The sequence below is a fragment of the Gigantopelta aegis genome, chromosome 1 (assembly GCF_016097555.1).
Source record: "Gigantopelta aegis isolate Gae_Host chromosome 1, Gae_host_genome, whole genome shotgun sequence".
NCBI classification, from domain to species: Eukaryota; Metazoa; Mollusca; class Gastropoda; order Neomphalida; family Peltospiridae; genus Gigantopelta; species Gigantopelta aegis.
Genome location: NC_054699.1, coordinates 41,983,072 through 42,010,378, shown reverse-complemented (window position 1 = coordinate 42,010,378; position 27,307 = coordinate 41,983,072). Strand labels below are relative to the sequence as shown.

At 39.1% G+C, this 27,307-nt stretch overlaps 2 protein-coding genes across 2 annotated transcripts; one reads left to right on the top strand and one right to left on the bottom strand.

Annotated features, from left to right (window-relative positions):
* The first annotated feature begins 220 nt into the window (after positions 1-220).
* Positions 221-11,181, top strand: LOC121375168 (leukocyte elastase inhibitor-like). Its single transcript, XM_041502447.1, has 2 exons — positions 221-343; positions 9,734-11,181. The coding sequence occupies exon 2, from the start codon at positions 9,890-9,892 to the stop codon at positions 11,042-11,044; it is 1,155 nt and encodes a 384-aa protein (XP_041358381.1). The 5' UTR covers positions 221-343; positions 9,734-9,889; the 3' UTR covers positions 11,045-11,181.
* A 10,021-nt stretch (positions 11,182-21,202) lies between these two features.
* Positions 21,203-23,838, bottom strand: LOC121368149. The gene has a single exon (XM_041492755.1). The coding sequence runs from the start codon at positions 23,554-23,556 to the stop codon at positions 22,342-22,344; it is 1,215 nt and encodes a 404-aa protein (XP_041348689.1). The 5' UTR covers positions 23,557-23,838; the 3' UTR covers positions 21,203-22,341.
* Between the last annotated feature and the right edge of the window lie 3,469 nt (positions 23,839-27,307).

The following is a 27,307-nucleotide window of genomic DNA, read 5'->3' as shown; positions in this document are numbered from 1 at the left end:
GCACGTGTGTTTTTAAAATATGAAAAATTCATGTTGTGATATTAAAAACACCAGGATGACCAAAAACACTTTGAAATTGATAATCTAAACCATAAAATCTAAGTAAAGTATGATTTCTGTTGTCAAAAACGGCTATAATAGGAAAAATATTCCTTGGTGTTTACAAACTAGGGTATGTCGCTTTAAGATTGAACGTTCAAACGGTTCGTGAGACCAAACGCGGAAGTCTTCCTACATCATGAATCTCCGTTATCTAAGCCGGAAAGCAGCGATGTTTGCCGATTGGTCGGTTAAACTATTGACGGCGTTTCCTGCTTGGAAACGTGAAGTCTACTCGATTCAGGTAAGAAAGCAAATACGCGATCACGGCAGAGCGTACAAACGTGATATATGTGTGCGTGTAATCATGAATTGTAGTGACGTCATGTGATGTATGTAAAGTAACGGTCGGTTCCAAGTTCACCTTTCAACTGCTGTTTTTCCCCCCAATTCACGAGTCAAAAGTAGGTCATTCGGTTCACCTCGATAAGTTATTATAATGAGCCGATTTCAGTGGAAGCGACGGAGCTGCAGCAGTTTAAACCTATTTTCGGAATGAGACAGGCGCGGATCCAGAGGGAGGTGCCTTGGGGGTGTGCACCCCAACCCCGTTTACTAGAAAACTGCCGGGAAAAACTAATATTTCGCTGATGAATCCAACGAATTTGTTTGGTCGTCTTGGTGGAAGATTGGCATACACCAATACAGATAGAGACGCGGGGGTGGGGGTGGGTGGTCGGTATCGAACCGTCTTTCTTTTTTTTAAATATATTTACCAGGGTAGCACGACTCGAACCCCCATCACAGAAACCATAGATTTTATATTGAGAGGTGCAGCCCATATTGGTGGTGGGGGGGGGGGGGGGGGGGGGGCAACCCACACTATGTATGTATATATGTATGTATTTATTATGTATATATGTATTATTTTATAAAATTTAATACAGTTTAAAACAAAAATGTTTGATTGGGGAGCAATGCTTCCCCTCCCCTCCCTACGTCACTGCTAGAAACGTCGATCCACACAGTCCAGACTCCCCCGAGCTGCTCAAGTTCCCACACCAGGGGCCGTATGCATGAGGAGCGGATAAAACTAAACGCGGATAGCGGCTAAACGCGGATTGCTAATCGCGTTTAAATTTATTCGCTTTTTGGTATGCATAAACGTAAATGACGTTGCGAATAGCTATCCGGGCCTCGCCGCGCATGGCATTCTTGAACCTAACGTTGCGCTTACAATGTACTTTTGTAAACCAAAGGAACAGTGTATCGTTTAATATTTATAAATAAATAAAATATATAAATACATTTATTTATAAATACAATACAATACAATACAATACAATAATATTTATAAATAAATAAAATATATAAATACATTTATTTATAAATACAATACAATACAATTAAATTAAATTAAAATTAAACTAAATAATAATAATACAAAAAATAATAATGAAACTTTATAAATAAAATTAAATACATAATTATAAGAAAAAACAAATATATATATATAGCAATCCAGTTATTAACAGTCATTAAAAGTGCAGTATATATTTAGGAAGGGGTGCAAATTAAAAACAAATAATAATAAAATAGAGGCAAATAGTCTTGCCAAATAAATAAATAAAAATGCAGGACCAAGATATAACACTCAGCATACTAATAAAATATAGAAATGCAGATATAGAGGGAGATAAATGGAAAACAGGTCAATAAATAAAATAGATTGTTTTGTTTAACGACACCACTAGAGCACATTGATTTATTAATCATCGGCTACTGGGTGTCAAACATATGGTAATTTTTGACAGTGATAGAGAGAAAACCCGCTACATTTTTCCATTAGTAGCAAGGGATCTTTTATATGCACCATCCCACAGACAGGATAGCATATACCACGACCTTTGATATACCAGTCGTGGGAACCAAAAAAAAAGAAGAATTAAAAAAAAAGGTCAAACACCAACCATAAGCGTCCGGGGGTGGGGGGAGGCAATCTTCGAATTCGGATAAAGACTAATAAGACATTCGGGCAAAATGAGCTGGCCTTAAAACCTTTCTCTATGTATTTCAATCATTCTACTGACAGTATTATTTTTAATGTAACCCATGTAAAAGGAAGGAACTGTTTTATTAACGACGCACTCAACACATTTTATTTACGGTTATATGGCATCGGACATATGGCTAAGGACCACACAGATATTGAGGGAGAAAACCTGCTGTCGCCACTTCACGGGCTACTCTTTTCGATTAGCACCAAGGGATCTTTCATATGCACCATCCCATACATCTTCATAAATCAAGGCTAATATTCGTTCCTCGTATTCAGCCTTGATACATGTCGTCAAGAAATCGTGCCACAAAATGCTTAAATTTCATTGGATGCGATGAGATCTGATTGCAACGAATCGCAACACTCCTTATAGATTCCCTTGTTATTGTAAACAAAGACGCGTCAGCGTCCGGCGGTTAATTTTTGATATATTGCTTTCAAGATTGTCACATGTTACCGATGCTGTGATTGGTCAGCGATGTCATCGTGTAAGGGACATAATCGGTGTTACAAATTTTCTTCTAATAGAGGGCGCTAGTAGTGGATATCAGTAATCTTGACTACATGTATCACGGCTGAATACGAGGAACGAATATTAGCCTCGATTTATGAAGATGCATCCCATATAGAGGAGAGCACATATCACAACCTTTAATATACCAGTCCTGGTGCATTGGCTGGAGCGAGAAATAGCCCAGTGGGTCTACTGACAGGGATTGATCCCAAACCGACTGCGCGAGCACTTTACCACTGGGTTACGTCCCGCCCCACTCCCCCGTGTAACAATGCGTGGTGAATCTTATACAGGCGTGTGTGCAGAGGAAGGGAGAGAGAGAGAGAGAGAGAGAGAGAGAGAGAGAGAGAGACTGAGAGACTGCACCTTTAACAAAACTTATCAAACTAACTCGAACTGTTTGGTGTTAGGTAACCTACAAATACTCTTTATTTCTGATTTGGTGGAGAGAGAGGTGGAGAGGAGAGGAGGGGTAGAGGGAGAGAGAAATAACAAAGAAATACGCGACTTGTAAATTCTTTACTCAACTTGATTACCTGCACTTGACGACGATAATATACTTTTTGTCCGAATTTATACAAATAAAGAATGTTTTTTTCATGTGGATTATGAGCCCCACACCTACCTACACCCCCAATCCCACCACCACTGCAACAGTTTTCTTTTGGTTCAGTAAACAAAATGGACTGAACATTTATGAAAATAAACACCCAGTGAAACACACTTGGGGTTTTGTTAAAATGAATTGTGGCACGCACAGTCATAGTCTAAAATATGTAGGCAGAACCACCAAAAGAGAAACGGAAACTGCATTTAATACAGGGGTAATTTTCCGTTATCATTATTTAATAGCCATACAAAAGTAATAATATTAAAAAACTAAATAATATTTTTAAAATCCAAATGCAAATATACAATTTATAATCTGGAATAAAAGTTAGATTTTAAAATGTCATCAGTATTATTTAACACACATACACAACTTTTAGAGGCATGTCCAAGACATAGAGGGGAATGGAGTGCTCAATTATGGACACCACAAGAATGGAACGTTTAATTTTAGTTTTTCATTAATTTGTCATTGCTTTCAGTTAGCTCTGCAAAGATTTGATTTCCATTATTGTACCGAGTGTAATAACATTAGTCCGTCAAACCAACTGTATCTTAAATAACTGGTGATGTTAACTACTAGTATTTACACTTTTAATACACAGTGACTTAATTCCATGTTACACGTATATATAATCTGTTCCATGTTGAAACTTGAAATACCATAAACTTAAATGACGTTTTGTACATGATATACAAAATATACAGAGAAAGAAATAAGGGAACACTTAGTATTGAATATTATCGTCCTAATGTCTGTATAAAGTACAAAGATGTAATGTGGGAGTCACTGAATGACAGGAATGTGAGACTGGATGACCGCAACATGGTTAACTTCCTGACACAATAGATGAGTGTTTTTGTTGCAGTCACTATTTCCTGTAAGTGTTGGTGTGATCCCTTATTTCTTTCAATCAGTACATATTGCCAAACAGAGCATACACTGAAATACACAACAAACAACGACAATTCAAAGTAATATTTATAATTTATTTCACCTTACAAATTGTGAAGAGTGAAGCAAGTGTAGTGTAGAAGTAAATAAACCAAGTGTAGATAACTTAAGATAAAACACATCTTAAATTGTTAATTAAAGTGGGTGACATGTCAGAGGGAACATGTAATTAAAGTTACTCAGTATTGTATATGAACAAAAATGATTACTTAAAATTATTTTTTATTTGTTATCAGATTTTAAAACAATTTCATGTATTTTTCATAATTATTTTGTTAATTTGTCTTTATTTTATGAATTGCTTTGCATTGAAGTTCTCAATTATAATCATCTAACTGTAACATTATTTTCCTGTTGCATATTGATTTAAATTCAAAATGAAGATGTATGAAAAATGTAAAATATGAATATCATTTTGTGTTAACAGAGCATGTAAATTACTTTGTCTTTAAGAGTAAATGTATTGCTAGTAAATAACAGCTCTGCTATCAACATCATGAACCACTTGGATTGAAATCTCTTTCATATCAAAGTTATCATCTTGTAACAAAACAAAACCTGGATCAGACACTGTCATTGAATTTCTCTGAATCAGATGGAGCTTTCTAGCACAGTTAAGCAGCATTACACAAACCATAATAACTTTATGAATCTTAGAAGGTTCCAAAACGCACACATTCAACACCTTGCTTGAACTTTGTCCAGCTGTATATATCCTCACTTTAGATGCACCTGGGTTCACAACCAGAGTAAACAACAACTTATGTGCCATGTACCTGGAACAAAATGTTACAAATATGACATTTATGATAATAAGGTGATCTGGGTAATAACAGGTGGGTTGTTTTGTTTGGGGGTTTTTTTTTTTGGGGGGGGGGGGGGGGGGGGGGTTTAAAAGAAAAAGAACAAATCATCTGCTTCACCAAGGTAAAAAAAAGAAAGAAAAGAATTTGACAGCATGCCACAATATATGTTTATAGAGCAGTTTAATTTTTTAAATTTTTTTTTTTACAAATGATAGATTTGTTATGTAACTAAATAATTTTACTTTTATCAAATCTATGCTTCAATAATGGTGAAAAATTGTATCTTATATTTAGTGGTTAAATTATCTTACCAACGACATATTTTATGCTTTAAAATAATTACTTCAGCTAGTTCTCTCTATCTCTGTTTCCGTCTCTGTCTCTCCGTTTGTGTGTGGTGGGGGGGGGGTCTCTCTCTCTCTCTCTCTCTCTCTCTCTCTCTCTCTCTCTCTCTCTCTCTCTCTCTCTCTCCACACAAACACACACACACACACACACACACACACACACACACACACACTGTCTGCATTACCTGCACATTGACAGAATGTCACCATTTGCTACAGAATGTCACCATTTGCTACAGCCATGTTCGTTTTACAAGTGGTTTGGCACCTGCTGAAGAGTGTTGTCAGTCCTCACCAAATTGTTGACTGATGCATGCCTATAACATAAAATGAACACATAAATAAGTGAAATCAATGAAAATAGCTTATATAATTATTATATATCTTGCACATGTTTTCAATAAAAATTAAATTAAACTACTTGTTTCAGTTACGGAAAATATGTTCCGCTAAAATGGTAGCCAACACTACAGTCTACAGTACTGTGCATGGTCATTTCAATCATCCGGTGCGTTTAATATTATTTACGCTGACAATTTTGTGAAAATTAAAAACCTTTATTTGCTTACCTTAGGCTAGTTGTTTGACAAGCCGTTGTCTGTGTTCCCAGGTATACCCACCCCCAATAAAAACATACAGACTGATTTCTATATTTCCATTTTTGTACATTTCCCCCAAATAACCCTCCCATTTTTGGATAAGTTGTCGACGTGTTTTCGTGAACAACATACATGTATGACGTAATCAAAGTTCGTGCTTACGTTGTTTAAAGTTGAAAAGAGATAGCAATTACAGTGCCAATGGGAGGGCTTTTGATGGGGGACGGTTTTCGATAGGTTACATTAAAATATTGAAGACAATGCATGGCGATGTGGCAAATAGAAACAGACTGAAATAAATATGTAATAATTGTTATATAAAAACAAGTTCCTCACCGATCAGTTACCGTAGACATATTGAAAATGTTGCAAACTTATAGGCTACTTTTGTAGAGTTTTGACAGCGACGTTAACACGCCCAACCGACTGGACACTTCGTTGTTTCCCGCTATTTCATCTGTGATCTTCAGAATATCTTGTTGTTCAATATTATATTCTTCATGTTTTTCCACATTATAAAAAGTGTCAAGTGCTTTGTTCGATCAAGAAATAACCAGTTTTGTTGACATATTTGCCTGTTTCTGAATCGCAACACACCAGCGCGGCCATTTTTCTTTCAGACTTATCCGGCGGATAGGCCTTTATTATTTATACGCAGAAAATGTAGCGAATAGCGTTATTCGCGTTTAGGCTATTCGGGGAGCTCTATCCTGCCGTCATGCATACCAAATTTCCCCACTTATCCGGCGAATAGGCACTATTCCCGGATAGTGGATTTATTCGCCCCTCGTGCATACGGCCCCATGTGACCCCATTTAAAGGGACATTCCTGATTTTGCTGCTTATTAAGATGTTTCCGACTATATAATAAAATATTTCTACGATTAAACTTGCATATTAAATATATTTTCTTGTTTAGAATATCAGTGTCTGTATATTCAATGTGTTTCTGGTCGTCTTAATATTTGTAAGAAACCCAAACAGGATTATATTTTCGGAAATAAAATGAAATTTAACCTAGTACAAATATTAGAACGATCAAAAACTAATGTTTTATGCAGAAAAATATATTTGATATGTTATTATAATCGTTAAAAAGTCTCGGTTAGTCGATAACATCTTAAAAATTACAGGAATGTCCCTTTAATTGCCGTTCGAGATTTGGACTGTTATGAGCGATCTCTGCCGTCAGAGATAACCACCGGGTACCGTGGGCAAAGATCCCGCTCTAATCATAAGCGTACGAGGCACGAGGGTGTGTGTGTCATCTGCCCCCCCCCCCCCTCCCCCCCCCTCCCCCCCCCCCCCCCCCCCCCCTCCCCCCTCCCCCCTCCCCCCCCCCTCCCCCCCCCCCCCCCCCCCCCCCCCCCCCCGTGCTGGAGCAAAACCTGAAATTCAGTCGAGAATGATACAGATATTCGGGTAAAATGTGCTAAAGGTTTCAGTCCAGCTCATTTTGCACGGATATATCTCTATCGTTTTTGCACGAATTTGAGGATTTGTTCCAGCTCTGGGGGGTACAATTGTCCCTCGCCCCAGTCTGGTACGTTTATGTACTGGGGTGTCGTTAAATGTCCTTTCAGTCATACTGTCCGTAGATCCTAGGGTAGGCTAGCGAGCACGCACCCATACACGAACTTCGAAGTGTAATTGGGAAATAGAAATATTTTGTGAAATAATGAACTTTATTCAACACATATCTAACGTTAGCCGTCCCGAATTAGAATATGCATCGGAAATGTGTTATGGGTTGACAGTATTGGAAAGGCACAATTAGGAGCAGGCAGAGTAGGCCTAATCCATTTTCTGCCAAAATTATTTGCACCTATACAGTCTTTGTAACAATAAACCGGATTACTAAAACATATATCCGAGGCTTACATTAGAAACAAACTGTGCAGTGTTTAAAATAATGAAAGGTGTGGATTCTGATTTTACGACAAACAATATTCTACAATCGGTTAAAGAAAGAGCACCTCGCATGCTGAGGAAACGTAATACTATTTCTTTACGTTGACGTTGTTCGTACATGATTTCAGGGCCGTAGCTAGCGGGGGGGGGGTGGGGGGTGTCAAGGGGATAGCTCCCCCCCCCCCCCCCCCCCCAAAAAAAAAAAAAGAGAAAGAAATCTAGTGAAAAGTAATAGAAACTTACTGGTTATTGGTATTGACGTTTTAAGTATGTAACCTGCCTGTAATGGCTGCAAAATGGTATTTCAAATCCTCTAGATTTCAATATTTCCGAGAGTGGGGGAAGGGCATACCACCGAACCCGCTAGTGTCTTGCGTGTTCGTTCCAAGAATTCATTTGACCCCACACACCAAACATACTCTTAGCTACGACCCTGGATTCGACAGTCAAACTTTGGAATAAGCTGTGACCTGAAATTTGAAATTTTCAAAACATATCTTCATTTAACAAACAATAAAAGCTGATGTCCCAGATATTTAAAAGCAGACATATATCAAGTTGGACCTAGCAGTGATTCCTCGTGTAACTGTCGAAATGATTTCGAAAACGATTTAATATTTTCTTTGAAGGCAAAAGGTGGGGGCGGGGGTTAACTCAATCGGTTGAGTGCTCGCTTGAGGTGCTTGCGTCGCAGGATCGAACCACCTCGGTGGATCCATTCAACTGATTGGGTTTTTTCTCGTTCCAACTATTGCACTACAACTGGTATGTGCATTCCTGTCTGTTGGAAAGTGCATATAAAAGATCCCATGCTACATTAAGAAAAATGTAGCAGGCTTCCTGTCAGATTTAACAAAATGTTTCACATCCAATAACCGATGATTAATTAATCAATGTGCTCTAGGGGTGTCGTTAAATAAAACAAACGTTTTTGAAGGCAAATATGCTTTCTTTGGAATTCATTGCAAATATTTCTGCCAGTTAGGGGTGTGACGATTCGGGTTTTTTTAAAAATTTCGATTCGATTTTCGATTTTTGGTCCACGGTTCGATTTATTCACGATACTTTCCACAAGTAGTACACGTATGCCAGTTATCATACATACATTTTTATAAACTGTTTTAAGAGCAAAACACGTTATTTAATATAAGTATATGAAAAACATGTGAGGTGTAAGAGAATCGAACTCTGTGTTTGGCTGAAATACTTTACCGGTCATAGGGATTACCAGCAAGGTACGGAAACGTTTATACATGTACCATTAAAAAAAAGAAAAATGAACCGCGGTTGGCAGATTGGAAAACAGTGCACCGAACCGTGAGCCTATAGGTTGTATGGTACCAAAGAAGAGAGTTCCGTGTCAAAGTTCGAGGTGTACCGTCAAATATTTACGGAGCTGTGGCTGTGATTGCAGTAATATGTGACATTGATTATTTGCGCAAATACTATTATCCACCGACAATAAATAAATACACTTTTATTTGTTATACAGTTGTTATGCAGTATATACCATAGGTTGAAACTAATGCAGGGTACCTCCAAAAAAATGGAACTGCAATGTTTCATCAAAAATGATGGTTGCTAATAAAAACAATCTCTTAAATGGTATGTGATCACCCATTTTCTTGCAGGTAGATTAGATGTGAGGTGCCATACTTTATTGCTGTTTTTCCTGGGTGTGTTGGTGCGCTGCTTATATCAGTTTTATTAGTAAACGTTAACATAAACTGCAATAGGAATTGATTTGGTCTCTTAGAACCTATAACCGCGATTTTCGTGAACCGCGATTAATTATCTCATCCCTACTGCCAGTAAATGTATAAGTTTTTTTAAACAGTAAAAGTATTTCCAAGTTATAAAAACATTAATGATATAATATTATTCTTTCTTTCAGCTGTTTCACCATAGCGGTGATTGGCCGGTTATTAATGAATCAATAACTTGGCGCCATTTTCTACAAATCTCGTTTGAACTGGGACGGCGTTTTTTTTTTTTATATATATACAATGGCAGCCTGACCTTGAATCATCTGGCTTAATTTTTTTTCAAAATGGCTGCAAGTCGGTTCCACTCAGACGAACTGTCTCGAGCCACTTTAGGATTTGGTGTCGACGTCTACAGATTGTTAACAACCGGAAACTGTTCCAATGTTTTCATTTCTCCATTCAGCATCTCATCCCTCCTCTCATTGGTCGGCTTGGGAGCTTCCGGGTCCACCGCTCGACAGATTGGAACTGTCCTGGGAATTCCCACAGAGCAGTTTAATTCCTTATGTTTGTCTATTAAGAAATACCTGACTCTGTTAGCAAATACGAAGACTGACATCATCCTTTCGTCTGCTACGCGTATGTACGTTGCTGACAGAGTTACCGTTCTTTCGGAATTTGAAGCCAAAGCTAAAGAGTTGTTTGAAGCGGACACGATAAAAACGGACTTCGTAAAAGATTCGACAGCAGTGGCCAGTCGGATCAATGGCTGGGTTGCTGAGAAAACGTGTCACAAAATAACGAATATCATTTCTGAAGCCAACCTGTCCACCGTGACAGCACTTCTTTTGATCAACGCTGTCCACTTCAAAGGGAAGTGGACCAACGAGTTTGACGTTCACAACACTTCAAAGAAGCGGTTCATGACGTCAGACCACGAGACCATTGACGTCAAGATGATGACCCAAACAGACTACTTCAAAATAGGACGAAGCACAAACCTGCACTGTGACGTCATTGAGCTGCCATACGGCAAACGAGATCTTAGCATGGTTGTATTTCTTCCCTTCGAAGCAGAAGGTCTGAGTGACCTGGAGGACAAGCTGTCGTCTGCAAATCTGCAACAGGCCGTGCGCGACCTACAAGAAGAAGAGGTCAGCCTGTCCCTTCCTAAGTTCCGCATGGACTCGAGTTTCGAACTCACTGATGTCCTGGCGAGTCTCGGTATGACGGACGCGTTTCGGGAGAACGTCGCCGACCTGTCTGGCATGGATGGCACGCGCACGTTGTTCGTGTCGCGCGTGCAGCACAAGGCGTTTGTCGAGGTCAACGAGGAGGGGACCGAGGCGAGCGCCGTCACGTCCATGGACTGCGTGGACTGCGCGAGTTGGCCCAAGCAGTTCGTCGCCGATCACCCGTTCATGTTCCTCATCACAGACAACCGAACAGACGTCGTCCTGTTCATGGGTAGAGTCGTGAAACCAGAACACAAGTCGTGAATCAAAAATAGTTACCGACTCCAAACCCTGAGTGAGTGCTCCGCAAGGCTCAATGGGTAGGTGTAAACCACTTGCACCGACCATTGATCCATAACTGGTTCAACAAAAGCCATGGTTTGTGCTATCCTGCCTGTGGGAAGCGCAAATAAAAGATCCCTTGCTGCTAACCGGAAAGAGTAGCCCATGTAGTGGCGACAGCGGGTTTCCTCTCAAACTCTGTGTCTGACGCCATATAACCGTAAATAAAATGTGTTGAGTACGTTGTTAAATAAAACATTTCTTTCAAACTTTGCGGTTTTTAACGCTTACCGCACTGTAGCCTTTACCCAACATATAAAACAGGACCCGAACTAGCGGTTTTCCAGATATTTAAAACGAGATCAGGGCGTAGCCCAGTGGTAGAGCACTCGCTTGATGCGCGGTCGGTCTGGGATCGATTCCCGTATGTGGGCCCATTTGGCTATTACTCGTTCCACCCATTTTATCACGACTAGTCAAAAGCCGTGGTATGTGTTATCCTGTCAGTAGGATGGTGCATACAAAAGATCCCTTGCTACTAATGGAAAAATGTAGCGGGTTTCCTCTCTAAGAATATATGTCAAAATTACCAAATGTTTGACAGCCAATATCCGATTATCAATAAATCAATGTGCTCTAGTGGTGTCGTTAAACAAAACAAACATTTAATACAACTGGCGTTAGCCTAAATAAAGACAGAAATGTTTTATTAAAAGTTAAAATTTGTTTTGTTTAACGACACCACTGGAGCATATTGATTGATTAATCATCAGCAACTGAATGTCAAATATTTAGTAATTCTGACTCGTAGTCATCGGAGGAAACCCGCTATAGTTTAAGTAATGCAGAAAGGTATCTTTTATATACACTTTCCCACAGACGTGAAAGCACATGCCACGGCCTTTGACCAGTTGTGGTGAACAGGTTGGAATGGAAAAAAAAAACATCAGCTGAATAGATGCACCGAGGTGGTTTGTTTTATTAAACGACACTTGAAAACATTTTAATTACTTGTTATATGGCGTCGGACATCGGGTTAAGGATCAGAGTTAGTTAGAGAGGAAACCCGCTGTCATCTCGCCACGGGCTACTTTTTTTTTTTCGTTTAGCAGAAACGTACCTTTTATATGTACCATCCAACAACCAGGACAGGCACGGTGGAGCAGGGGTGGGGTGGGGGGGTGGGGGGGGGGGGGGGGCCCTCTCTTTACCTATTTGTTTGTTATTTGATTTATTTCTTTGTCTCTCTGTTTGGTTTTTTATTTATATTTTTATATCGCCAATGCGCATATGTTATATATTGCTGAGTAAGGCCACTGTCTTTATTTGTCTGTCTGCCTGTTTGTTTATATGACTATATTTTTATTTCACCAAAGCGTGTGTGTGTGTGTGTGTGTGTGTGTATATATATATATATATATATATATATATATATATATATATCTGTATATGTATGTATGTATGTATATGTATATTATATATATACACACATTGTGAATTAGAAAAAAATGTATATGTACATGTATACATATTGTTAATTGGATATGTTTATGGTCATTTTCTTTTATTAAATGACAACATTTTCCCATTCATGGAAGAGTAAAGAAAATAAATGTTTGATGAATATTATTATTACTATTTTGAGTATCAGCTGCAAGTTACTAACTGCCTGCTCAGGGTGAAATTTTAATCGTTCCATGCTCAACAGTCTCATATATAGAAGGGAGACAATTCTTGAAGGCTTGGCGTACAAATTGTTACATTTGAAAAGGGGCGGGCCGTAGCCCAGTGACAAGTGCTCGCCTCGGTGGTGTCGTGGTTAAGCCATCAGACAATGGGCTGGTAGGCACTGGGTTCACAGCCCAGTACTGGCTCCAACCCAGAGTGAGTTCTAACGACTCAATGGGTAGGTGTAAGACCACTACACCCTCTTTTTTCTCTCGCTAACAACTAACAACTAACCCACTGTCCTGGACAGACAGCCCAGATAGTTTAGGTGTGTGCCGACAGCGTGCTTGAACCTTAATTGGATATAAGCACGAAAATGAAGTTGAAATGAATGAGTGCTCGCCTGATGCGCGGTGGGTCCTGGATCGATCCTCGTTTATGGGCCCATTGGGGTATTTCTCGTTTCAGCCAGTGCACCGTGGTATGTGCTATCCTATCTGTTGGTCATGGACGGTACATATGCACGATCCCTTGCTACTAATGGAAACATTTAGCAGGTTTTCTCTCTAAGAGTATAAGTCAAAATTACCAGCTGTTTGATATACACTAGCCAATGGATTAATAAATCAATGTGTTCTAGTGGCGTCATTAACCCCCCCCCCCCCCCAAAAAAAAAAAAAAAAACTCACTTAAAGCTACTCGTAAGATGTATCAAAATTAAAGCTTGTTTTGTTAATCTACACACTTGTAACACATGTGGATAAAGATCTAATAGAGTAAATCAGAGTCTGTAACATTGAAACGGAGAAATACCATCTAAATATAGACTAAAGCTTGTCACCGTAACCTTTACTTGTCAAGAGTTACTTGCGTTTTCAAAAAACTTCTTTTTTTTTAAGTCCACAAACACTTCGGATGTACGGAAATGGATATCTAAGTCTAAAATCTAAGTAGTGTCAGATTACATATTCCCCCCCCCCCCCCCCCCCCCCCCCCCCAAAAAAAAAAAAAAAAAAATATATAGTGTCAAATACGTGGCAGTGCGACTTTAACAATGAAAAACACAACACTTCATGGCTGTTTCAATGACTAATATTTCTTTGTCTAATCAAATAAACAACGCGATCCCTTGTGTTAATCGAAAAAAATGAATATCTCAATTCTGTGTGGTCCTTATAGGGCCCATCACAAGTAAAAGTATTTTATCGACGCCGCTTAACTGAAGAGTTTCAGAAATTCAACACGTTGGACACTAATTGGTTAATCTACAAACCTGTCATTACGATAATAAATAATTTCCTTATGTATTCTTAAGGGATTGATACGAAATAAGCCTACGATCTACAAACTTTACTTTCAGCAAGACAGACAAACAGACAGACGGACATTTCACGCAATTGTTAACTTTACAAAACTAATAACCAAACAGATATTAGTATTTTCATAATGTACGTGTTTATTGGGGGGGGGGGGTGTCGTTGTTCCAGACTCAGAACGCACGTTGTAAATATATATATATATATATATATATATATATATATATATATATATTATATATAAAAGCACCCAGAATATACGTTTCGGATGTATAGAAATAGAATAAATATCTAAGTAATGTATATAAACTGATGGAAAGAAATATATGGATCACACAGATAGCAACAAGTTTTCAAATAATGAACTGCGTCATCAAAAATCAATTCATATTGTCAGAGTTCAGCAAGACTGGGAGACATATAGGCAGCACAAAACTTCAAACAGATATAGACATTCTACGTGTTAATCCCACATTACAACTTTGTAAATTATTATATATGGAAATATGGATCACACAGATAGCAACAAGAAATAATGACTGCATCAAAAATCAATTCATATTGTCAGAAGTTGACTGGGAACATATAGGCAGCACATTCAACACTATAGACATTCAATCCCACATTACAACTTGGTATGAAATACAGACATTACTACGCTAGTAGTGAATTAAATCTGGTCTACAATTCGATGTGTTCCCTTATTTCTTTCCATCAGTATATATAATACATGTATACATTTTAATAAAAGCACATTTGGTGTGTGGAAATTATTCATGAATATACCAGACATGGGAGAGGTGCTAATTTTCAAATTCAGGTAAAATGAGTTGGGCGGAGCAAATCATCAAATAATGGGGAAACAAAAGAGAGATTCAGGCAAAATGAGGTTGCCTGAAACCATTTTTACCATGTATTCCCACCACTGTACCCACAATATTAGTTGTAATCCATGTAAAAATGAGTTGTGTTTCGTTTGCAATCCTATATAGCTGTTTGGCAGTAATGTTAATATGAATAAATATTGTTATCTAGATTCGAGCATTTTCGTTTAATTCGCGCAATAATCAGCCTCTCCCCCCCCCCCCACACCCCCCCCCCCCCCAGCCCTTACAAACATGGGAGCTCTTACGTCTATATGCACGTCTAGCTGTTGTAATAATGTATCATATACCAAACCTTTAATAAACATTTAACACACATCATTCATTTGTCAAAATATTTAATTCAAAACAATGTATTGCATAATAATTGTCAATGATCCGTAACAAAAACCCTGTTGATTACTGGCCATTATCTTCAATACAATAACTATAAATTGCAAGAATGTACATTTTAAAATGTTGTATGGCATAGTGACACGCTTGATATGAAACCCTTGCTCAGATGTAAATGATAATCACAACTGTTTCCTTAAAGGGACAATCCTGAGTTTGCTGCAATTTTTAAAGATGTTATCGACTAACAGAGACATTTTAACGGTTGTAATTACATATCAAATATATTTTTCTGCATAAAATATTAGAGGCTGTATATTAAACGTGTTTCTGATCTTCTAATATTTGTACTAAGTTTAATTTTATTTTATTTCCTAAAATATGTTTTTTTCGTACGTACGAAATTATTTGAAGATAAAATCCAGTTTGGGTTTCTTACAAATATTAAGACGACCAGAAACACGTTGAATATACAGACACTGATATTCTAAACAAGAAAATATATTTAATATATATATAAAAAGTAAAGTTTGTTTATTTAACGACGCCACTAGAGCACATTGATTTTTTTTATCTTATCATCGGCTATTGGACGTCAAACATATGGTCATTCTGACAATGTTTTTAGAGGAAACCCTCTGTCGCCACATAGGCTACACTTTTACGACAGGCAGCAAGGCAGCAAGGAATCTTTTATTTGCGCTTCCCACGGGCAGGATAGCACAAAACCATGCCCTTTGTTGAACCAGTTATGGATCACTGGTCGGTGCATCTGGTTTACACCTACCCATCGAGCCTTGCGGAGCACTCACTCAGGGTTTGGAGTCAGTATCTGGATTAAAAACCCTATGCCTCGACTGGGATCCGAACCCAGTACCTACCAGCCTGTAGACCGATGGCCTAACCACGACGCCATCGAGGCCGGTGTAAACGGAATGCAAGTCCGTAGGAATAGTTGTCTGGCCGGACTTAGTCTCCTGGGAATGCAGGTCCTAGGTCTAATATACCTAGGAATGCAAGTCCTAGGACTTACGTTCCTTAGGAATACTGGTCTGACTGCCAGGATATTAAGTCCGGGTCGGACTTGCATTCCTGGACAATCAAAATTTAAGTCCGGTGGTACATATCAAAAATAAATTATAAATGTAAACAAAATGAAAAGCAGTTTCCTTTCTGGTTTATTTAATTAACTTGGGATACTGGCACCTCTCCTTATTTAAATATTTTCTATTTATTCCAATATTTTCCATTTATATCATTTGCAAGGGTATGTACACATTTATTACCTTATTACACGAACAAAACCAAGGTCTTTATTCATTGCGTGTTGTTCCAACTAATACATGTTTAAACATTTAAAAGTAACTCGAAAAGATTTTCCATAATTCGAAGCATGTATTAGTACTCGCAGATAAGTATAACTTGCCCATATGATATACCAACACAATTATCTGTTAGACATTATATACTGGTATTTGATAATAATAATAATAATAATAATAATAATAATTCAACTATAAAAATGTGATATTTGCGTTATATAAATTATCTTATATAATTTTTAAGTTTGTGCCTTTTTGTCAATAATGTTGCAGGCGCGTGTACGTTGGGTGTGGGGTGGGGTGGCGTGGTCTAAACACCCCTCTTCAAAACAAATTTCTACCTGCCATAGTCTAGACCTCCCCCCTGCATAATTTACTGAACATGTGCCTGCTGTGTCAATTTTGCTCATTTTCAAAAATTAATTTTTATTAAGGTTTATCAATTAATAGAAATAGTGGGTTTTAGCAGCTCAATGGGCCACTACACCGACTAAGAAAAAACAGTAACCCTTGAACAATTATCATACTGTCAATAATATGCACACACAATTTACAAAGATATTTTTAAACAGACTAACTATTCATGACACTTTTACACATGACAGTTTTGGTCACAATAGGCATTCAGGCTCCCTTTTTGGGAGTAGGGGTGGGGTGGGGGCAGGCTGATTTTTATTGTCCCACAGACTAGGATTCCGAGGAATGGAAGTCCGATCGGACAAAGATTAAGAAAATCACAAATAATCAGATCGTGATTTACCATCAAAATATAAACTTATAAAACATATTATTAAAATTTATGTTGGTATATACAGAAATTGTCTTTTGCTGTTCGCCAACTGTTAAGTTTTTTGGAGTTACCAGTTTTCATATATATATATATTTTAAATAATTTTGGGCTACATATTGATTTTTAGATATATATTTCTACGTGTTGTACACATAAACACATAGCCTACTTTATATCTGTAGTTGCATTATATACTTTTGAAAAAAGCAAGATATTCGTCCTACTTCAATATGCTAACAAAAATGTAAGACGATTACAAAAATTCACTCACGTATCTGATCCATAAGTCTATGACGTAACAAAATTATTAAGTTTATACTCAAACATAATATTTTGACATAGAGATTTGAACCCACAATAATCTCAAGAGACTCGTACACTTATCCATCACACTACGAGGGAAGGCTGCCAAAACATCACTTTTTTTCTCGTGTCTTTCTGGCAGCTCGTGCAAATTGCAGAGTATAACAAACGGACATCTAATTTGCCAGACTTGTATTTCTGTCACTGTTGTAGAAGGAATTTAAGTCCGGTAGGAATACAAGTCCTAGGATAAAAACAACTTAAAAATAAATTAGGTATGAAAGTCCGGGTAGGACTATGGTTCCTAAGCTATGGAGGTCCGATAGGACTACTGTTCCTAGTAACCGAGGTCCTACGGACCTCGGTTCCTACGGACCTGCGTTCCTTTTACACCGGTTTTAACATGTAAGTTTAATCGTAGAAATATTTGATTAGTCGGAAACATCTTACAATGCAACAAACTCAGGAATGTCCCTTTAAAAAGACGATCTCGACATTGCAGCCATTGTAAGATTGAGTGGCGAGACGTAACCCAGTGGTAAAGCGCTCGCTTGATACGCGGTCGGCCTGGGATCGATTCCCGTCTCGGTGGGACCATTGGGCTATTTCTCGTCCCAGCCAGTGCACCACGACTGGTATATAAAAGGGCGTGGTATGTGCTATCCTGTCTTGTAGGATGGTCCATATAAAAGATCCCTTGCTAGTAATGGAAAAAAATGTAGCGATTGTTCTGTCTAAGACTCATGATTACCAAATGTCTGACATCCAATAGCCGATCATTAATAAATCACTGCTCTAGTGGTGTCGTTAAACAAAACAAACTTTTTTTGTGTGATCGACTAACCGAGTATTTTAACAGCCCAAATTACAGATTAAATTAGAAAAAAAATTGTTTAAAATGTCAGTGTCTGTATATCTAGTGTGATTTCTGTTATTTTTATGTTTGTAGTACGCCTATATAGATCTCTAAGTGCGTACGTACAAAATGAAATCTATATTAGGAAATTTGAAATTTGATCTACTACAAACATTAGGATTGCCAGAAACACCTTGGGTAAACAGACACTGATGTATTAAACAATGAACTGTATTCAAGGTGTGACTTTACTTGTTAAAAAGGATTTATTATTTGGAAATGTATTACAATGGTTGCAAACTCGGGATGGTCCGTTTAAATAACTGTTGACATTTTGAAACAAAAGAAACGTGATTAATATATACATGTACACACACACACACACAAAAACAAAATACACACACATATACACACACACACATACACATATATACACACACAAATACACACATACATACATACATACATACACACACATACACACACACACACACACATATACACACACACACATACACATACATATACATAATTAATTCAAACCGAATAATTTAGACTAAATTAAACAAAACTAAATTAACATTCGCATCTCTTTTGTTGTGCGGTGTATTTCCATCAGAATATTTATATTAAGTAAACGTCATACGCTCTGGTTCAGGACATTAGTGTATGAAAAATAAAGCTACACAAAATAAATCAAACTATCAAAAATAATACACTATATATATATATATATATATATATATATATATATATATATATATATATATATGCATTTGTCTATACATCACTAAGTTAATATAAAAAATATATATTTTGATTATACTGAGTATTTTTGTGTTTCCAGGGGAACTGCCCCCACCTCCCACCCCCACTCCCACCAAAAACAAAAACAAACCTCCAAAAACCCCACAATAAAACAACAAAACAATAAAATAAAATAAAATTTTTAAAAATAAGTCCTTCCCCTGTTTTACAACTGGCTGACCATTTTTATTTCACATATGCCAAACTTTTAATGGGGCGTTCTTTCCAGAGGTTGGTCCAAGTTCCCTTTTGCGTTAGGTCCCTTCCCTGAACTAGTTCTTAGGTTGGCCCTTGATAGGTCAGCCGGCATGCGAACCAGTCTTTGATATGAAAATGGAGTCCCTGACAGGTTGTAGGTAATCACAAATGATCAGAAACACTCTGTATGCCACATTGTGCGTTCTCCCACCTCTTATAATGTAATAATCTATTCGCCGTAAACATACAGTTCATAGGCACATATCTACATTATTCATAGCATAAATATATATCACATAATTATACATACACATAATACATTAACCAGTGGTTAAGCGTTCGCTTGATGCGCGGTCGGTCTAGGATCGATCCCTGTCGGTCAAGGATAAATCCCCGTCTTTAACTTGTTAGGATGGAATTTTCATCTGTGTAGTTTTTTGTTTTGTTTAACGACACCACTAGAGCACAGTGATTTATTAACCATCGGCTATTGGATGTAAAATATTTGGTAAATATGATATATAGTCTTAGAAAGGAAACCTGCTAGGCTTTTTTTCCATTAGTAGTAAGGGATCTTTCATATGCACTATCCTACAGACAGGATAGCACGTACCACGGCCTTTGATACACCAGTCGTGGTGCACTGGCTAGAACAAAAAGTAGCCCATTGGGTCCACCGACGGGGATCGATCCTAAACTGGGTTACGTCCAGTCCTACATAAGCATGTAATCCTGATGCATCTTCTAACACTCTAAAGCAGATTAGCAACACGTGATTACCCATAATGTATTACAGAATTAAAGGCATACTGTCACAGATTTAAGGACCTTATTTCTCTAAAAATGGATAATAAATAAAAATTACATTAATTGTTGGAAACCAAATCTAGCTATCGCATCACCTTAACTGAACCATGATGGAGTGAAATCCATATCATGCCTCTTGGCAATTTTAGTTTTTGAATTATGGACCATTGCCATAATTTAATTATTTTTACAAAATGTCATTAATAAATGGTGTATGGTGGTTATGAAGATGGTTGAATAAAGTACATTTAAGGACAAATCAAATTATGTTTGTTCAGGTAATACTTTGTTAGACCATTAAATAGGTCAGTGGTCTGTGACAGTATGCCTTTAATACGTGTATACACACTGTCAAAAAAACCTATAAACAAAATTTGCTAACTGGGACTTTTAATTAGCCATAATAAAAATAGTTTAGCCAAATTTAATTTGAGCAATGTACTGAGTATTAAAGTAACAGACCCCAGTTTTAAAACACTACGACGTATTGTTCAGCCGTTTTGACATTTAAAATCAGAAGTTACTTATATTTTCTTGTTTAGATTATCCTTCTTTTTTTCTTTTTTTACATCCGAAGTGTTTCTGGTTATCCACGTTTTTTGTAATACCCCAAAATACATTTTTCATCATTCAAAAAAAAAAAAAGAGCAAGTAACGGTTATCCAGCCAAACTATAATCTTTTTTTAGACATCATATCCCCGTTTAAACCTCTCAGATTTTAGTTTCACTCTGTTATAACTTTATCCAGATGTGTTACAGACTTGTGGATTAACCAAACCAGGAGCGTACCTCTGGGATGGGTGTGGGGTGGGGGGTGGGGGGGGGGGGTGGGGGGGGGGGGTGGGGGCAGTTGCCCCCTGACAATCTCACTTTTTTTTTTTTTTTTGTACTCCAGAAAATAGCATATACATCACAGGGTTTAATTTGTATAGTATTTCATTTGCTTATAAAAAGTAGCGCTCCCCCCCCAGGATTTTGATCAGGGTACGGCCCTGCAAAACTAGGGTCTGTCTCTTTAATATAATCATATGAATATGAAAATCTTTTCCAGCTAATTATGTACAAACTGGAATAAAAAACCGCTCATTTCTTAGTTTTTATATAATTTAATAAACCGCTCATTTCTTAGTTTTTATATAATTTAATTTTAGTATGTTCAAATCGTATGGTGTCCCAAACTGGGAGATGCATCTTGACGCAAATATTTCTTATAATTGTTGACTTTTACAATGACAAACGATATGTTCACTTTTTAATAATTTTAAATTTTAAAATAATTGAGCATGGCAAAGCAAAAGCAAAAAAGTAGGAAAAAGTTTTAAACATTTTGAATAAAAAGTAGGGAAAATGGGACAGAGATCAAAACGTACGAAAAAAGGAGAAAAAGTAGGATCGCTGGACAGCCTGTAATAATCATTCATATTGACTAATTGAATCTATTAATGTTTTTAATTGTAGATGGGACATTTTAGATTTGCCTTAGTATTAAAATTGCCGATTTATTTTAACATGATGTACGAGCTAACATCCAATTTAGGTTCAAGCACGTTGTACAGACCACACCCATGAGCTATCTGGGATCTGTCCAGGACAGGGAGTTAATGATTAACTGGTAATGGGGTTAATGAGCCGTTAAAACTCACTGTGGGTAGAAGCCAGTAGTAGTATGCGAACCCAGTACCTATCAGTCTCAAGTCTGATGGCTTAACAACTACACCACCGAGCTGGGGGGGGGGGGGGTGTTAAAAAAAAAAAACCTTGCTCATACTCATACGCCCTTGAAAACAATAAATAGTGTGTATGTTAATTCAAATACTGCCTTACCCGTTTAAAAAGTAAAGTTGTGCTATCAAATGCACGGCAATTTGGCACTGAAGAAGTTTTAATCATAACTCTTTGACAAAATAACAAACATTGTTGATTGGCAAGCAGGCGGAATCTTTGCCACGTGACTATGAGCCGTCCAATGACATTGCATCACCACGTGGAGCCATTCAACCAACAGCTTCTTCGTAAGAAGGTGGCGACGTACAGTCCCCATGAACTACGTCCTCGTATTTTGGCGGACGTACTGGAACCGCCGGTTGGTACGGCACCTGGCCCCACAGCAGGGGACTCCGTTCGGTAAAGAACTGTTCCGTTGTTCTTCGTGTCCGTCCGTCCACTCTCGCCCGTGCCGCCGACGACAGTAGTAAGGAATTTCTGGGATCCTTGAACAAGATGAAGATGAGAGAACAGGACGCGATGCCCAGCGAGAAAGGAAGAAACAAAAACAGAAGGAGATAGACCCAGAGTCGCGGGCTGCAGGTTGTGGTGATGGTGATGTCGTCGAAATCGAACTTCTGGTCGTCGTTACTGATCTGGTAGACGACCACCTGGTCCGACTCGACGTCCAGGTCAAAGGAGCACCGGACAGACTGGACACACCTGTCCCGACACTGAGACGTGTCGTACACTGTCCGCTCCAGAACGATCTCGAGAGTCAGCCACGTCTTATGGTGGCTGTTCATGTACACGAAGTAGTACTCGTCTGTGACGTCTGCAGTGAAGCTGTAAGTCTCTCTGATGGGACACGGTCTGTTTATCAGCTGTTTTTCTACGAAACAGTGGTCACAATATTTGTTCCTCAGCCACCGTTTCAGATTGTCTCGACCTCGGATCACATACAGATCCACCGTCAAATCGGCGCAACTCTTAATGGTCACCTGCGACTCTTGGAGAAGATAGAAACTCCAATACTTGTATTCTCCCTCATAGAGGAACTCGTTCCGTTTGAATTCGAAACGATCGAGCTTGTTGAAAACTACTTCCGGTTTCTCCGGAAGAAGATACGCGCTGAAAGTAGTCCACTGTGACTCAAGAACGAGACTCTCGCAGAATATCGTCGAATATTTCCTGTCCACAATGCGCATGTCCGTTGGCGCGATTATCGACGTCACCGGCCCAAACACAATCTGACTAAGCAAAACCCCAGAGACCACTGATGCTGAAATAATCCAAAACCAGAGTATTTTGATTCTCGACGATCGCTTGATGTTGATGCAGAAGAATATTTTCACAAGAGAACTCAGACCGCAGCACTCCCCGCACGAGTTGTTGTCGTCGTCATTGTGGTCGTATGGTCTAACGTCGTGGTACACGGGAAGTGATGAGGAACTGCTGGCGTTTGGTCCCGTTGAACTGGGAAGGCGATTTCCATCTGACGGCATACTGGTATTTAGGTGAATCGCGGGTTTGTGCGTTCTGAAAGAATCAAACAGATACAGTGACAGGTCGGATAGAGGTAAACCCAAACAAAAACAAACAAATAAAAAGAAGAAAAAAAAACCCCGAAAAAAACATCTCTGTCTGATTTTAGTAATAGCATCAAGGGCGTGTAAATATCTCTTCCTAAGTATAAGCGTACGAGACGAGGAGATTGGGGGGGAGCGGGGAGAGGGGGTAACTGCCCCCTAGTGCTGGAGAAAATCCTCAAATTCGGGCAAAAATTATAGAGATATTCGGGGGAAATGTGCTAACCTGATACGTTTTTATCATGTGTTTATACTATTCTAACCCCCCCCCCCCCCCCCCCCCCCCCCCCCCCCCGCGTGCGCGTTCTGTAACCTCACCGTGGTGCAGGGGTGTTACATTCTCTTTGAGAATGGCCAATACAGCACAAATTGAAATTTTGAGTAAAAGTCAGTATCTATCTGTGGTGTTTGTATTTTTGCACAGTTCTTTACACTGTGTTTTTATTTAAATCTTGAATTTTTATATTGATGTTGATCATCACCTTATTTGTTTGCATTACCATAGTTTGACATCCAATAGCCGATGTATTTTTCGTACTGGGGTGTCGTTAAACATTCATTCATTCATTCATTCATTCATTCATTCATTCACTATTCTACCCGCAAAAATTAGTTGTAATCCATGTACAAGAAGAACAAGCTTGTTTTGCGGCTTGCTCAGAATTTGCACGTTAAACACTCTGACCTGACCTGACCTGACCTGACCTGACCTGACCCTCGTAGTGAGTTTCCTCTCTAAACCCATGTCAGAAATTACCAACCGTTTGACATCCAACAGCTGATGATTAATAAATCAATATCCTCTAGTTGTAGTCGTTAAACAAAAGATTAACTGTTAACACACTCTGGGTATGACACGAACCTTGTACCTATTAGATTTGGTCGAGATACCATAACTGGTGTACACCGGAGACCAGTAATCTGTCATGACACTTTCTCGTGTTACAGACATGTTTTTATTTAACGACGCACTCAACACATTTTATTTACGGTTATATAGCGTCAGCCATATGGTTGAGGACCACAGATATTGAGAGAGGAAACCCGCTGTCGCCACTTCATGGGCTACTCTTTCCGATTAGCAGCAAGGGATCTTTTATATGCACCATCCCATAGACAGGATAGTACATACCACGGCCTTTGATATACCAGTCGTGGTGAACTGTCTCTTTTTCGTGTTACAGTTTCCCTGATAAATGTCTGTATATAGTGTATACGTATATTATGTGTGTGTGTGCGTGTGTGTGTGTGTGTGTGTGTGTGTGTGTGTGTATATATATATACTCTTCAAAAAAAAGAAACGCAAACGGGTACAAATGGGTTATAACTCCGATTTTATGTTTCCTACCGGTTCATGCTTTGTGAATATAAGGTCATTGCATGTCCCAAACACATTCCCACGGTTACATTCGATAAAACGCAGCTACTGTACAATAAAGTTCCAAAATGTGAATATTCGCAAAAACGCAGCCACGTGCAAACCATGTCACCACTGCACGTGCGTTGTCTGCACGTGCAACATGAACACCAACAGTATAAAAGTGCAGGGTGTTCGCTTGCCTGGCCTCTGTATCTGGCCGACAGTTGACAATCCAGGACATGCCACGTCTCAGTGAACCGCAGAGAAACAATGCCATCGGCCGACTAGACGCAGGCGAATCCAGAACGGCCGTTGCCAGGGCATTCCATGTGTCCCCAAGCACCATCTCCAGACTGTGGGACCGTTACCAGCAACATGGATCAACACGTGACCTCCCTAGATCCGGTCGACCACGGGTCACTACCCCCGGGCAGGACCGCTACATCCGGGTACGCCACCTTCGGGAACGATTGACTGCTGCCACCTCCACAGCCGCAGCAATACCAGGTTTGCGCAGGATATCCGACCAGACCGTACGGAACCGCCTACGTGAGGTAGGAATTCGTGCCAGACGTCCAGTTCGAGGTGTCATCTTAACACCACAACACCGTCGACTCCGACTGCAGTGGTGCCAGATTCATCGACAATGGCCTCAACTGCGATGGAGACAGGTGTGGTTCAGTGACGAGTCCCGATTTCTGCTCCGACGTCATGATGGAAGATGTCGCGTGTATAGGCGTCGTGGTGAACGTTATGCGGCAAACTGCGTGCAGGAAGTGGACAGATTCGGCGGGGGTAGTGTCATGGTGTGGGCAGCCATCTCACACACTGGCAGAACTGACCTGGTCCACGTGCAGGGCAACCTGAATGCACAGGGCTACATTGACCAGATCCTCCGGCCACACATCGTTCCAGTTATGGCCAACATGACAACGCCAGGCCTCACACAGCACGTCTCACAACGGCTTTCCTACAGAACAACAACATTAATGTCCTTCCTTGGCCATCGATATCACCGGATTTGAACCCAATTGAGCATCTATGGGACGAGTTGGACCGATGCCTCCGACAGCGACAACCACAGCCCCAGACCCTGCCCGAGCTGGCAGCAGCCTTGCAGGCCGAGTGGGTCACCATCCCCCGGGACGTTATCCGTACTCTGGTTGCTTCAATGGGCAGGCGGTGCCAGGCAGTTGTCAACACACGCGGAGGCCACACCCGGTATTGACTCCAGATGACCTTGACCTTGGTGGTGTGTCCTATCACTTACTCACAATGGACTAGAGTGAATTGTGAACAATCCTGCAACATTTGGTAATTATCGGACTCGCCATTCAATAATTAAATCAATTCTCCAAATGTTACTACAATGTGGTTTTGCGTTTCTTCTTTTGAAGAATATATATATATATATATATATATATATATATATATATATATATATATATATGAAGAGTTTAGGCGCAAAACGCAATATATCCATTTTTTTTCATTTTCAGTAAGTGATTTTTTTTTTTTAATTGACGTACATAAGGATCAATCTCGTTTTGCGGCAAATCAGCGGGCCTACGATTAGCCCATACTGACATACAATAATGGCTTTAACTAAAAAAAGAAAGAAAATGGTTTATATCGTGTTTTGCGCCTGAACTCTCTTATATATATAGTGAAACCTCTCGAAATCGGACCCTCTGTAAACCAGAATTCCTTCAAACCGGACACCTCATAAAACCGGACCGTTTACTTGGTCCAGGGGCTGTCCGGTTTAGACGCGTTTCACTGTATATATATCTGAACTTTCATATCCTTTATACTTTATGCTTTATGAATTATTTCATCATTTACATCTATAGGCGAACGGGCGCCTATTTGTGCAGGCATGATTTTTCCCGAATTAAACGAAAATGCTCGAATCTGGATTACAACGTTTATTCATATTACTACCAAACAGCTGCAGACGAAGCACTACGCATTTCACAACTCATGTTTAGGGTAGAATGATGGAAATACATGGTAAATATGTCTCAGGTTAGGACATTTTGTCCGAATATCTGTATAATATTTGCCCGAATTTGAGTTTTTGCTCCGGCACTAAAGGGGCGATCGCACCCATCGTAAGTTGGCAGTTGGGGAAATTACAACGTAACCGTCGAGTTGGTCAACTTCATCGTGGCAGTTGACAGTCTGAAACTAGCATATCTCTGACGCCGCTATCCAGTCACCTAGCCGGGGTGCAAACACATTAAAGGGACATTCCTGAGTTTGCTGCATTGTAAGATGTTTCCGACTAATAAAATATATTTTCTG

Excerpts from the sequence above, each read along its gene's own strand:
- LOC121375168 (XM_041502447.1), top strand. The coding sequence starts at position 9,890 with ATGGCTGCAAGTCGGTTCCACTCAGACGAACTGTCTCGAGCCACTTTA.
- LOC121368149 (XM_041492755.1), bottom strand. The coding sequence starts at position 23,556 with ATGCCGTCAGATGGAAATCGCCTTCCCAGTTCAACGGGACCAAACGCC.